Source organism: Gossypium hirsutum, chromosome A08 (assembly GCF_007990345.1).
Source record: "Gossypium hirsutum isolate 1008001.06 chromosome A08, Gossypium_hirsutum_v2.1, whole genome shotgun sequence".
Taxonomy (NCBI): domain Eukaryota; kingdom Viridiplantae; phylum Streptophyta; class Magnoliopsida; order Malvales; family Malvaceae; genus Gossypium; species Gossypium hirsutum.
The window spans coordinates 44,188,455-44,203,470 of record NC_053431.1 but is presented as its reverse complement, the minus strand read 5'-3'; the positions used below and the strand labels follow the sequence as shown (position 1 = coordinate 44,203,470).

Below are 15,016 nucleotides of genomic sequence, written 5' to 3'. Positions count from 1 at the left end.
ATGTGTCAGGCGACACCATAAAAAAATTCACCGTGTATTTTTATTTTATATAATATTTGAAAATACATGTATTCTTTAAAAATTCATACTAATGTCGTTTATCTGTCAAACAATACCACTTAAAATATATATATATATTCAAAAACATGATTAAGTGATAATTGGAGAAACAATTAGGGTGATTCTGCATGGCAACTTAGTGACACCTTATTTTACTATAGAAAAATAGATCCATTTTTATAATTAATCTGTTATATATTTTTGTATTTAATTTTTTTATATTACTTTTGTTAAAAACCCATACATTAAAGTCTAAGCATAGAAAATCTATAGCGGACGTGGAGCAATTTGATTGGTAGAATATAGTGTAGTGAGCTAGCCTAAACGGATGGCCTTTTGTGTGCCTGTCGGCAAACGGGCAAAGACCCTTCACTTACATTCTTGCAGTGGTTGGTATCTTCAATCTCCGCCCCCCAAAATCCTTTTCTATTATTAATCCAAATCTTCTATTCTGTTAATTTCACAATTTTACCACCTAACTTTTAACATTTTGTTTTCCATGGACCACTTTCTCTATTCTTCTTCACCATCTGAAGCATAAATAAATATAAAATATAAATATTATGCTCTCACATTCCAATCCTACTATTGTCTTCGGAAAATGGGTTTCTTTGTTGGACTGCTGTTCGGTCTTTTCGCCGGCCTTGCTATTGTCGTTCTCTTTGTTCGCTCTGAGAACTCTCGATCCAATCTTCGAACTAAGCTCGTTAGTCCTTCACTAATTTCTTCTCTTTCTTTTCTTTTCCAATTTGATTTTATATTTTTTATTCTAATCTTCTTTTTGGATTGCAGGCAACCACGGTGGCTGCTTTCGCAAGAATGACAGTCGAAGATTCTAGAAAGATCTTGCCGGCAGAATTCTACCCTTCTTGGGTGGTGTTCTCTCAGCGCCAGAAGTTGACTTGGCTTAATCAGCACCTTACGAAGATCTGGCCTTACGTTGACGAGGTCAAGCTTTGTTTAGTGAATGAAACAGAGTTTTATTTTATTTTATTTTTTAATTGTTTAGATTTGGTGTTACAGGCAGCATCTGATCTGATAAAGGCGTCGGTTGAGCCGGTGCTAGAGCAATATAGGCCAGTTATACTGTCTTCTTTGAAGTTTTCCAAGTTTACTCTCGGCGCTGTTGCACCACAGTTTACTGGTTAGTTAATTTGTGTAATTTATCCTTACATTATGAAAGTTTTCAATCTTATTTTTCTTATTCGGTTATCGTTATTTTTAATTTTTGGAACTTGAATTATTAACGGGCTTTCTCAATGCTGTTCCCAATGGCCATTAATTTCCAGCAAATGACTAAAACAAAGATCAGTATGAATTTTGGGACATAACTGTTCTAGATGATAGTGTAGGGAAATAATGTATGTGGTTATCCATAAAGTTCAATACTGGTTGCCTTTTTTTATTAATCAACGCACTTTTTGTTCTCCTTCACTAAAATGAGACTTTTCTAGGCGAGTTTTGGAATGGAAGATCCAAAAATTGGTTATAATCTTGTTAATGTTATGAATCAATGTCATTCTTTAGGAGTAAGTATCCTTGAAGATGGAGCTGATAGTGTTATAATGGAGTTGGAAATGCAATGGGATGCAAATTCAAATATAGTACTTGCTATCAAGACTTATCTTGGTGTATCACTACCTGTGCAGGTATCATCTTTACAAGTTTTTGCTTATTTCTGATGGTTTCTTGCTTGGAACATTTTTCATCATTATACCTAGAATATTTTTCTACGTACTCTCTATTGAAGGGTCATAAAAGATGTTCTTTATTTCCATGTTTCAGTTGATGTGATTAAAAGTATATCTTTAATGAATAATGATTCTACAACTATGGAATTCTTGAGCATTTCTTGGGCATTTTTGGAAGAGTTTGACTACTAAAAGAAATGAAGACCAAGCATATGCAGTTTTCTAGGATCTTTTAGTATGCTGCACTCTAGCAGATATTTTATGTATGGGTTTCTCAGAAACTTCGTGCGGAAGGCTTATAGTTATTACTTATTAGATCATTTAATGCTAACTTAACTTCCTAGGCACATATTTTGTTGTTTGGGACTATTCCACCCTCCTCCCTTTTGACATTGCATGCTATGCTTACGACTCATGAATCTTGTATGCCTAACTTAGCCTTTTTTTTTTTTTTTTGGTTGACTTAGGTGAAAGATATTGGATTCACTGGAGTTTTCAGGTTGATATTTAAACCCCTGGTGAATGAGTTTCCTTGCTTTGGAGCTGTTTGTTATTCTCTGAGAAAAAAGGTGTGCCATTTGTATCCAACATTTCCAGTTAATGCATGTTGAGCACACCTATTTACCTAGGAGAAAGAGATTTAATTGTAGACATAGAAAGAAATGCAATCGAGATGCATTTAACATTTACCTAAATGCAATTTTCTGGTACCCAAAGAAGAAGAAAACAATTGATGCTTGGGGGAATTTTCTTAATGGTTTGCTGTTAATTAAATTGATTAGTTAAAGTCATAACACTGTGAAAATCAATGTAATCATGCAGATATAAGCAGGTATTAATTGCATTAGTTCCCGTTTAATACAAACTTGAGTGATTGACAGAGTCACTCTTGTTACCAGTGTCTGATGTCTTTTATTTTGGTGCTTGATTTTATAGTTAAATATGAATTGTGGCACTGCTGTGTGTAAAATTTTGGTAAGAACTGATGCATAAAATAGCTTCAGTTGAAGCTAAAATCCATGATATCCTAGTGGAGCTAATTTTCCATTAGCTAGGCCACTGAAGGTACACTATTTTGCTCTCGCATGCTCGGGTTCATTTCTTATACACTTCATGCTGGCATCACACATATATCCATGCAATTGATATAAGTTGGTAAATTGTCCATTTTTTGGCTTGCAGAAAAAGTTGGATTTCACCCTGAAAGTCATTGGTGGTGACATATCAACTATTCCTGGCCTTGCTGATGCTATTGAGGTTTGCATGCCTTTTGACACTGGATTATCATAATACTTCCAACATATGAATTTTGTACTGTATCAGACTCTTGAATTATTATTATTATGGCCTTAATTTTTGCATTATTTTACTTGTGCCCAACATCTTAATTTTGACACATTCATATATTTATGGGATATGATCCTCCAAATACGTAAAAAACTTAGAAAAAATTAGTATACTTATATCTGGCACATGCTCTATCCAACACTGATCCCCAAGTCTAGGTAACATAATTTAGTGGACAAGTTTTGAGGACATGCCACCATGATAACCAAGCAGTCGTAAACTTGAGGATTTTGTTACTGGTGGTGGTTTTATTGCTGCATATTGGCAGGGCTTATTTGTAGTTTAACCCTGAAATATAATTCATGCAAAGTGATGCATATGGTGGTTTTATGGTTTTCCGTTGGAAAGTTGTTGGCCAAGTCGCTTTCGGAATCAGTTAGATTAGTTTGCAAACATAATGTCAGTTTGATTGTTTTTGTACAAGGTCTAGAGGTTAGAAATAAATATATTGCATTGGTTCAGTTGATTCATGTATTATAAAACTCATTGGAGTCCCAATTTTTAAGATTTTTTAATATATAGTGTATTTATTTGAAAATATGGTAAAATTATATTTTGGCTTCCCATTTAAAAAAAATAAAATTATTTGGCCCCTTCAAAAGTTTTCAATTTAAACCTAGTGAAATTTGTACTTCAATGCAATAAATTTAGTAACACTTCTAATTATACATCGTTTATTACTTTTAGCTTAATTTTCTCTTCATTTTTAATTTATTTAAATGGATACATTTACATTAGTTATTTTTGTTCATATTTTTCATTTTATTCTCACATATTTAGTACAAATTGTATATATAATCTTATACTTTAATTTTATAATATTAATAGATTTATGCACATTTTAAACATTTTAATTATATTATAATTTTTTAGATATTGGAACTTTAATAATTATTAAAACTTTTAGATATGCAACTATAAACATAATTTATAATGTTTGAAAGTCGAAAATATACATTATAATAATTTTATATATGGTTGGCAATTTAAATATTATATTATATTTAAATGTGATAATTTTTTAATAAAGCTATTCATCTTTATTATTGCTTAGCCTAATTTAGCTCATCATCTTTGAATTAAAATTAAATAAAAATATTTTTAAATTAAAAAAAATCAAAGTTTATATAATATTTTTCTCAAAATATTTTGGACCTCTTCCCTTAAATGGTTAGATGTGCTCCTTGCATATAAGTTAGTAATTGATCTCTGATATCGCTATCTATGATTCCTATAGGGACACACTGTTCTAAGGGTCTTCTTTTCTTCTTCCTCTTTTTTTTTTTTTTTTTGTGTGTGTGTGTGTTTGTGTTAAACTTTGTGAGATGGAAGGTTTATTCATATGTCTAAAGATTAACTTATCCTTCTGCTGCTTCCTATGCAGAGCACGATACGGGATGCTATTGAAGATTCTATCATGTGGCCTGTCAGAAAAATTATTCCAATTTTGCCTGGAGACTACAGGTATGGCTTTTCCTTTTTGGTCATCATAGTAGATAATAATCTTGTTCAATGTAGAAATGAAGAAAGTCCTAGGGACTTTAGGCTAATTTATGGACAACATACAGAGAACCTTTTTCTCTGTCTCTCTCTCTCTTAACATCTAAGTAGGGGCAGGTCTGGTCAAAGAACTTGCGCTCTATTTGGTTTTAGGAAACAGAGGTCACTTTTGTTTCTTGGAAGTTGGAAAAAGTAAAGAAAATAAGTTTGGTTGAAAATTTTAAAAATGGTTTTTGGAAAATAAAAAATTTGTGAAAATTAGAAAACAATAAGAAGTTGTTTTCATTGTTTGTGAAATTAGAAAACTGAAAAAGTTGGAATTAAGGGTTTTTTAACTTAAATTTAATTAATGATTTTGTCCTAGTTCAAACCAATATAAATGGAGTGTTAATGTCTTTCTGTTTTCAGTGATTTGGAGTTAAAGCCGGTTGGAATGCTAGAGGTGAAGCTTATCCAGGCACGTGACTTGACAAACAAAGATATTATTGGAAAATCAGATCCCTATGCTGTATTATTTGTACGCCCTTTACCTGACAGAACAAAAAAAAGTAAAATAATTGTAAGTTCTCACTCCCCTCCTTGCTTCCTCATTGTTCATTCCTAGAGAAAGACAAATTATTTCGATAATTTTTCAAGAGTTTTTAGAAGAATCTTTCTTTTGTGTGTGTGTGTATTTTCCAGAACAATGACTTGAATCCTATTTGGAATGAACACTATGAATTTATTATTGAGGATGCAACAACTCAGCATTTGGTGGTAAGGATTTATGATGATGAGGGGGTTCAGGCATCTGAGTTCATTGGATGTGCTCAAGTACTTTTAAGTGAACTTGAACCTGGTAAAGTGAAGGATGTCTGGTTGAATCTGGTTAAAGACTTGGAGATCCAGAGAGATAGTAAGTACAGGGGGCAGGTGAGCGCATTGATTATCCTCAGTATAATAAATTAATGATTGTTTATTCGTTTGTGTGTGCATGTATTTTCACTAAATAGAACTTGTTCAAGGCAATTCTTTTCTATCTTTCAAATTGTAATGCCTGCAGCAGGTACAAGTGCTAAATGTGCTAGTGCTTGGTCTGATCTTTTGTGACTCGAACCACTGTTTTTGGCCACAGACTCAAACCACTTTAGTATAAATGTTCTTTCTCCTAATTTACACCACCATCTGCCGTTACCTTAGTGATAGCAATAGAAGGGTAATTTTAATTTTTAGCAATCATTTTTATTAGTTTATCTGCCTGTTGTGGAATAGCTTATTTTGGAAATCAATTTTTACTCTTTCTCTCACATTCATTCATTTTTCTTTTTAATATAGCTAGCATTAAATTATACTAGAAAGAATGAGAAACTTGCTATAAAGGTGCTAAGCTACCAATTCAGAGAAAAATTAATTACTTCCCAAACATCAATGCCCAATTTATCACACAAAATCCTTGATGAGGGGGTCAACTATGTTCATGGTTTCATTCAGCCTAGTTTTTATATAGACTATAGTATCATGAGCGTTTGGGTAGTTAGATCTGAATTTCCTCAGGTTCCCATCTCCAGATGGATTAGGTAAGCAGTCAAAGCCCCCCGCAGCAAGAAAGCCTTAAAAGTCTTATCCTTGTAAATTTGTAATGAGCAAGGATTCAGTCAAACTTTACCATCCAGTTACCAATCTGCTGCACAAGAAGAAACTTCTCCATAGTATCCTGCAGACGTCTTTAGAAAAGCTGTAGGTCAAGAAAATATGGTCTCTGGTTTCTTCCTCCTCGTCATAGAAAGAGATTGTAGTTTTATAAAGATTAGGGCCCGAATTCTTAATAGGAGAAAGAGTATGTAACCTATCCAAAACAACTAGCCAAGCAAAGAGCCTGTGTTTTGGGAGAGAACTGGTTCGTAACCAGATGGCCACAAGTTGTGTGCCTCGGTCACTCACTCTTTAAGTTATAAATATCTTAAATTATTTTTTCATAGGTTGTCTGTTCTTTCTAGAAATTTTGTATCTCTATGAAAATGATGATATATTTTTTTCTTTTGATTGAAATTCCTTTTGTTGGTTTTTAGGTGCACTTGGAGCTCTTGTACTGTCCGTTTGGCATGGAGAACAGTTTTACAAACCCCTGTTCCTCTGACTTTTCAATGACATCCTTGGAGAGGGTTCTTAAAAATGGAGCAAATGGAACAGACGATATTGAAAATGAGAAGGCAGTTACACATAAGAAAAGGGAGATTATTATTAGAGGAGTACTGTCTGTGACTGTGATAACTGCTGAAGATTTGCCTATTGTAGATTTAATGGGAAAGGCTGATCCCTATGTTGTACTCACAATGAAGAAATCAGAGTTGAAGAATAAAACTAGGGTAAGAATTTGATTGCCCAAAGGTGTAGTTGTCTTTTCTTGTTTTCATTTTTTCCCTTTCCTTCAAGGATTGGGTGGGGGGCATAAAGAATGTTTTGTTCCTTATAGTTATTTCCATTTTCAGGTTGTGAATGACAGCTTGAATCCTGTATGGAATCAAACTTTTGACTTTGTTGTTGAGGACGGATTACATGATATGCTAATCCTTGAAGTCTGGGATCATGACACTTTTGGGAAGGTAAATTATTTGGTTATAAGTCATATAGATTCTGTTTTGTTTCTAAATTAGACTGTAGTTGAAAGATTTCAAGAGAGCTTTGAATAAAATTGTACTTCTCTTATTAACTAAAGAATTGAACTTAAATAGAGAAAAAAAAGATCTAATCCTAATTGGGAAAATAGTTCCCTTATTCTAATAAACTTACTAAAACATAAAAAGAAAATAGTTTCCTTATTCTAGTAAACTACTAAAAGATAAAAATATTTCTAGAATATGAATAAAACTTATCTATCCAAATAAGATTTATTTACCTAGTTAAATTTAAAATATATACATATTTCAACACCCTCCCTCAAGTTGGTGCATATATATCAATCATGCCTAACTTGCTTACAAGAAAATCAAAGCTTGTCTTAGAGAGTCCTTTGGTGAGTATGTCAGCAATCTGTTGTTTTGAAGGAACAAACGGCATGCACACTTGGCCTTCGTCAATCTTTTCCCTGATAAAGTGTCTATCAATCTCAACATGTTTAGTTCTGTTATGTTGGACTGGGTTGTGAGCAATGCTAATGGCAGCTTTGCTATCACAATACAACTTCATTGGTGAAGTTATTGGTTTCCTCAGCTCTTCCATAATTCTTTTTAACCAAACCATTTCACAAATTCCTTGAGCCATTGATCTAAACTCAGCCTCTGCACTACTTCTTGCTACAATAGTTTGTTTTTTGCTTCGCCAAGTCACAAGGTTTCCCCAAACAAATGTACAGTATCCTGATGTAGATCTTCTGTCTGTTATTGAGCCTGCCCAATCTGCATCTGTATAAGTTTCAATTCCTCTTTGTTCGGATTTCTTGAAGAATAAGCCCTTTCCTAGTGAACTCTTCAAGTATCTTAGAATTCGAAACACTGCTTCTTCATGTTCCTCTATTGGGGAGTGCATAAATTGACTCATTAAGCTTACTGCAAAAGCTATGTCTGGCCTTGTATGTGATAAGTAAATTAACTTACCAACTAATCTTTGGTATTGCCCTTTATCAACTAATCGACCTTCTTTATTTTCAAATTTTACATTTGGATCAATTGGTGTGTCAGCTGGGCGGCAACCACTCATCCCAGCCTCTTTTAAAAGATCAATCACATATTTTTTCTGAGAGACCACAAGACCCTTCTTCGATCGAGCAACTTCCATTCCAAGAAAGTATTTCAAAGGACTCAAGTCTTTGATCTCAAACTCAAATGCTAGATGCTTCTTGGACGTCTTATTTCATCCACATCATCTCCTGTGAGAATGATATCATCGACATAAACTATAATAACAGCTATTCTATCTTTTTGTGAATGTCGATAGAACATTGTGTGATCAGCTTGCCCTTGTGAGTAACCTTGTTTTTTAACAACTTGAGTGAATCGTTCAAACCAAGCTCGAGGAGACTGCTTCAGACCGTATAAAGATTTCTTGAGTTTACATACTCGAGTTTCAAATTTTTCTTCAAAACTTGGAGGAGGATCCATGTAAACTTCTTCTTCAAGTTTTCCATTTAGGAAAGCATTCTTCACATCTAGTTACAGCCCACTGTTTTTTTCCCTACAGGTAATTCCATTGTTTCCCATGTACCTGTTTTTTCAAGAGCACGCATCTCCTCTAAAATAGCCTCATTCCACTCAGGAACCTGTAAAGCATCTTTTACATTTTTGGGTATTTGGATAGTATCGAGACACGAAACAAAGGTTGAGAATGTCAAAGATAAGGCTTTATAGGATACAAAGTTAGACATGGGATATTTGACAATATTTCTAACACCTTTTCTTTTGGCAATTGGAATATCTAAATCAGAAAATTCATTGGCTGGATTATGAGCTTTACCTGGGCTTTTGACAAGATCTTGCGGGTCGGATTCTTGGTGATGAATCTGGTGGATTCCACTTTCTTGATTTCGATTTCTTCTCGAGTAAACAATTAACTCTTTTGTTTGTTCTTTATTTTCATGATCAGACTCTACACCTTCATCCTCCTTTTCATTAACATTAACATCATTAATTTTTGTGTTAATTATAAATTCGCCTTCCCCATTATTAGAATTCCTATGTTGTATATTCCTAGTATCTTCTTGATCAATTATAGAATCTTCTTTAGTATAATTCCCTCCCTGAAGATTAGAATGAAAATAAGATTTTGTTTCAACAAATGTGATATCCATGGTAACTATAATCTTCCTATTAATTGGATCATAACATTTGTAACCCTTTTTATTAGAAGCATAACCAACAAAGACACATTTTTTTGCTCTAGGATCTAGTTTACCTTGGTTGTGAAGATGAACAAAAACACTACACCCAAAAACTCGGAGGGATAAATTTGTAATCAATTTAGAGTTAGGAAAGTTATCTTTAAAGAGACTAAAAGGAGTTCTATAATTTAGAATTTTACTGGGCATTCTATTAATAAGATATGTAGCTGTTAACAAGGCTTCGCCCTAAAGATAACGTGGTACTTGACTAGTGAACATCAAGGCTCTAGTTACTTCCAAAAGATGTCGGTTTTTTCTTTCTGCAATCCCATTTTGTTGTGGTGTATTTGTACAAGAACTTTGGTGGACTATTCCATGTTTAGTTAAGAAAATACCTAATTGGTCGCTAAAAAATTCCCCACCATTGTCAGTTCAAAATACTTCTATTTTCACACCAAATTGTGTTTCACCATAGCATAAAAAGACTGAAACACATTTTTAACTTCGGACTTATCTTTTAATAAAAACACCCAACAAAGTCGAGTATGATCATCAATAAATGTGACAAACCAACGTTTTCTTAAAAAAGTCGAGACTCTTGAAGGTCCCCAAACATCACTATGAATTAACGAAAAAGGTTTGGAGGCTTTATATTTTTGAGGTGGAAAGAATGACCGATGATATTTAGCCAATTCACAAAATTCACAATGATATGAAGAATGACTTTTATTTTTAAATAGATTAGGTAACAAATATCTTAAATAATAAAAATTAGGATGTCCAAGCCTATAATGCCAAATCATAACCTTATCAAAATCAGAAACAGAATTTAAACATAAAGTAGTTGTTGGTTGACTTAGATGGTCGTCTTCAAAAAAGTAAATTCCATCAAATTTTTTAGCATTGCCAATCATCCTCCCCGAGACCATGTCCTGAAACTTATACATAGAGGAGTTAAATATAACATGACAATTTGAGGACTGGGATAATTTACTGACCGATATGAGATTACAAGCTAGATTTGGCACATGTAAAACCAAGGAAGATGAAATTTTAACAGTGCCTTTCCCGGCTATTGCCGAGAAGGACCCATCTGCTACTTTGATCTTTTTGTTTCCTGCGCAAGGTGTATAAGTTGAAAAAAGAAAATGATTGCTAGTTATGTGATCATTAGCTCCAGAATCAACGATCCATGTGTTTGTTTTACAAGGCTTGACACTGAAAAAAACAGAAAAATCAATACCTGATTGGGCAAAAGAGGAAGAAGGATTATTGGATGAGCTAGGAATAGAAGAATTCATCCGAAATTGTGGTGATTGAAAAAACTTGTGTAGATGCTCTAATTGTTCCTTAGTGAATGGAGACCCTTCCAGAGAACTTTGGCCCTCATAATTTCCATTAGTTGTTTGGAAAGCTCTGCTATCCCCTGATTGTGAACCACGACCATTGCCATTCTTTTTCCTTCCATTTGTCGGTTTCCCATGGAGCTTTCAACACGTTTCACTAGTGTGCCAATATTTTTTGCAGTGATCGCACCAAGGTTTTTTCTTTTTTTTACTATCATCATTATTTTTAATAGTTACAAGAACAGAATTATCATCATTAGCTTCAAACCCTGGCTTTTACATTCCTTTTCTCCTTGTCTCCTCTCTTCTAACCTCAGAAAAAATCTCACGAAGTTTTGGAAGCGATTTTTTCCCTAGGATCCGAGATCTCACTTCATCAAATTCTTTATTTAAACCAGCTAGAAACAAATAAGCTCTTTCATTCTCTTCTTTTTTCATAGCTTTTACACCATTTCCGGGACACTCCCATTCATCATTATAACACTGATCCAGTTCTTGCCAAAGAGACATCATCTCATTATAATAAAGAGTAACTTCTTTTTCCCCTTGCCTAGCTTTCCACATTTTTATTTTTAACTCAAAAATCTGTGAAGCGTTTTCTAAATCTGAATAGGTGTCTTTCACAGCGTCCCAAACATCTTTAGCAGTTGGGAGAAAAATAAAAGGTTTACCTATGGAAGCTTCCATGGAATTAATAAGCCACGCAATTACCATAGAATTTTCTGACCTCTACTTGCTCATCTTTGGATCACCCACCTGTGGTTGCTCAACTTCTCCATTTAAATGACCTAGCTTGCCGCGCCCATCAATTGCTAATTTTATGAACTGCGACCATTCCAGATAATTCTTGCCATTCAACTTGTGAGATGTCAGTTGAAAAGAAAGGTGAGACGCCTCTGTCCCTTGAGTCATTGTACTCTCGGTAGTTGTTTCAACTGTAGAACTTTTTTCCTCTGTTTGATTGCTGGATCTCTTATCTCCAGTGAAGGCTGTTTTAACCATGATGTTACTAGAAATTTTAACCTAACTCAGATGCCATGAAAGATTTCAAGAGAGCTTTGAATAAAATTGTACTTCTCTTATTAACTAAAGAATTGAACTTAAATAGAGAAAAAAAAGTCCTAATCCTAATTGGGAAAATAGTTCCCTTATTCTAATAAATTTACTAAAACATAAAAAGAAAATAGTTCCCTTATTCTAGAATATGAATAAAACTTATCTATCCAAATAAGATTTATCTACCTAATTAAATTTAAAATATATACATATTTCAACAGTAGTATTAAGTTTTAAGCTACTAATCTAGATTGCGGAATTTTCATCACTTAATTGTTTATATATATTTATGATTTCTGGTTTCTGTGATAGTTATACTGAAAACTGAGTTCCTCTCTGTTCCCTTTTCTTACTCAAACAGGATTACATGGGAAGGTGCATTTTGACATTGACAAGGGTTATATTGGAAGGGGAATACAAAGATTGCATGCCGCTAGAGGGAGCTAAATCTGGAAAACTGAATATAAACCTTAAGTGGATGCCACAGCCGATATTTCGTGATTCCTAAGTGATCCAAAAACAGGTAGGTTGTGAGTTGTAAGCCAGGTCTTCTTTGCAAGTCAAGTAGATGGCAATGCCACCTTATTCCAATTCCTGGTGTTCACTAAACCATAGCTCTCAGAGGATACCCTCATGTAGGAGCTAATACTTGAAACTGTGCATATGATTTTCTTCTTTTTTTTTTCTTCTTTTAGCGGCTATAGACTGTGTAAAGTTGAGAGTTATGGATACCAATTGGAAGACATCAGAAATTGGGATTTGCACAAAGGCCTTAGCATGCTCTATTTTCTATCAAATTTAACGTTTTCTTTTAATATCTTATATTAAAATATTTTTTCCAGCTTGTTTTGGTGTATGAGTTAGCAACAAATTAACTTATATTTCTTAGTTGTTCACATTACTTGTTTTTGAAAAAGAGTGAAAAACTTTTACTTAGAAGAGATTTCATTTTTTACAAAAGTTTTCGCTAAATCTTCTAATTTCAAGTTTAAACTAGTATCAATTACTTTTTATGGTATGTTTAACAATTGTAATACCTAGGTATTAAATAAGTTTTTTCCTCGTATTCTTACACTAGTAATCTAATAAGACATTATTGTTGGTGCTATCTGAATCCACCTAGTTTATTGAGATGTTTCAAAATTCCTTCCCAGTTCAGTAAGAAAATCTGGCTTTGCAGGAATGGGGCAGATCGGAAATTTAAAGAAGTAAACTGATGGCAGAAAAAAAGGAAAAAGTTGGTTAATTATTGAAGGTATACACTACATTTTACCCCAACAAAGTATAGCTCAACAATATTTAACCCATTAGACCCAAAATTAAAAGTAAAAAGTGGTCAAATAAAGAGTGTTTTGTATTCTAGTTCATCAAGGTGTGCTCCCCTTTTTTTTTTTTCTTTTTTGTGATTTAGTCAATTTTTTAAATTTTGACTTGGTCAATTGAAGGCAATTGATCATACTCCACTTCTACTGAGAGCAAAATTTCATCAAAACTATTTTCTGGTTCGGTTGGATCTGATACTAACCGATGATGTAAAAAAGAAGGCAGAGAAGGCAATCGATTGCTCGTTAAAGGTCCTAGTTCAATGCCGTTGTGTAATTTCAAGAGGTTGTTGGCGTCACCAAGAACTTTGGTACATATGCATAATAACAAGAATTGCGATTTCCAAACCTATCCATTAGGAAGTATATTTCTTTTACACTGAGGGTTGTTCTCTACTAAAAGTATAGTGACTTCAATGCTTGAGTCAGACACTACTTGGTGTATATATTGCTGCAATAAATCAACACAATGGTTTACATAAGATTCATAATTGACAGGATGCCGGGCAAAGTTGGAGAAGAATGTGTCATGACAAAGATGGTGTTAAATCATATGGCACTAGCAAAAATTTGAGTCATAAGCTTCAAAAAAGGGAAGGCACTACAATCCATGTTAATAATGTGAAGCCGTTCAAAATATAAGACAACATCTGAAGGGGTTTTTCTAATTTATTTCTTCACAGATAACACAATCTTCCTATTTCTTCTCACATAGGGTAGGAAACTAGGGGTATCAATGAATGTTACTTTAATCCCATTAATAGTTCCCACAACCTCTTTAATTCAACCAGTGGCAAGCTGAAATGCGTCGGCCTCAGTTTTTAGTTGATCGAAGATAGGATTTATGGTTGCATTCTAGCCAACCTCAATTGGGCCTAATACAAGTATTTTAAAAGAGAAATCTAATTTAGGTAGCCTAGATGCTCTTGCTATTGATTCGACTCTCTTATTGTTTAAGTTCACTCTTTTCAAATATGGTTCCCCTACTTGTATCAAAGTTGCTAAGTACATTCCATATAAAACTTTTGCCACTAGAAGACTGTCTTGAGTTTGCCCCAACCGTTAGAGAAGATGTAGGAACTTAATCTGAAGATTCTCAATCATTTCCTATTGATCCATCCTTTTTATAATAAAAATATTATTTGATAGATCATAATCTTCAATAAGGATTTGCTACTGGGAAGTATAGGGATCATTATCGTGAATACAACTAGAATCAGGAGGCATCGACAACGTTACCAACCTGTTGGCGTGAGATGAACCTAACGAAAGAAAGGTAAATGCCTTATTGGTTATAGAATTTACACAATCTACTGAGTAACATTTAGTCAACATCGACTAATAAGTGATAAAAGTAACATATTTTAATCCTATTCTTAATGCATTTTTGGGTGATTATTTATGCAAATTGGTGAATTTTATGCTCCTAATTATTTAAATTCATATTTCTATACTTAGAGAACATTTGGGAGCACAAGGAGCGAAAAATGATTGAAAATCAGACATTTACAGTAGATTTTAAGATACGAGGCATTACCAGACTTAATCACAAGCAACATAAAAAACTGGGCCATAAAATTTTGTTTCAATTAAATCCATTCATACATATGCAAATTGTCCCTTATATGGGCCTATGAGGCCCAAAACATACATCAGGTATAGTTCTGGAGTAAACCAAGAACTTTAGAAAACTTTGGGAAAACTTAGAAAATTTTCATAAAACAGGGTCACACACCTGTGCGGTTAGGCCATGTGGTCACACACGCCGTGTGGCTTGGGACACGTCCGTGTCCTTGGCTTGTGTAACTCTCTGTTTATGACGTCATCAACACAATTAGGGTCACACGCCCGTGTGCTTAGGCCGTGTGGCAAATTAAATTCCAACAATTAAGTGCAGACTTC

General features: G+C 33.8%; 1 protein-coding gene and 1 pseudogene across 2 annotated transcripts; one reads left to right on the top strand and one right to left on the bottom strand.

The window, feature by feature from the left end:
• The first annotated feature begins 357 nt into the window (after positions 1-357).
• On the top strand, positions 358-13,159 carry LOC107911131 (synaptotagmin-5). Of its 2 annotated transcripts, XM_016839083.2 has the most exons (13): positions 396-766; positions 853-1,008; positions 1,084-1,204; positions 1,588-1,709; positions 2,219-2,320; positions 2,934-3,008; positions 4,483-4,562; positions 5,007-5,157; positions 5,280-5,510; positions 6,647-6,943; positions 7,067-7,180; positions 12,154-12,315; positions 12,973-13,159. In XM_016839083.2, the coding sequence occupies exons 1-12, from the start codon at positions 662-664 to the stop codon at positions 12,298-12,300; spliced, it is 1,701 nt and encodes a 566-aa protein (XP_016694572.1). In that variant the 5' UTR covers positions 396-661; the 3' UTR covers positions 12,301-12,315; positions 12,973-13,159. The 2 variants fall into 2 exon arrangements, with proteins under 2 accessions (XP_016694526.1, XP_016694572.1); XM_016839037.2 differs by lacking the exon at positions 12,973-13,159 and having other exon boundaries at positions 358-766; positions 12,154-12,607.
• Positions 13,129-14,614, bottom strand: LOC107911263 (translocase of chloroplast 90, chloroplastic-like; annotated as a pseudogene).
• Positions 14,615-15,016: the final 402 nt, after the last annotated feature.

What these genes read in the sequence shown, in the direction of transcription:
- LOC107911131 (XM_016839083.2), top strand. Translation starts at nt 662, where the DNA reads ATGGGTTTCTTTGTTGGACTGCTGTTCGGTCTTTTCGCCGGCCTTGCT. An exon ending in CCAATCTTCGAACTAAGCTC is followed by an intron (nt 767 to 852) that starts GTTAGTCCTTCA and finishes TTTGGATTGCAG; the next exon opens with GCAACCACGGTGGCTGCTTT. An exon ending in TGTTGCACCACAGTTTACTG is followed by an intron (nt 1,205 to 1,587) that starts GTTAGTTAATTT and finishes GTCATTCTTTAG; the next exon opens with GAGTAAGTATCCTTGAAGAT.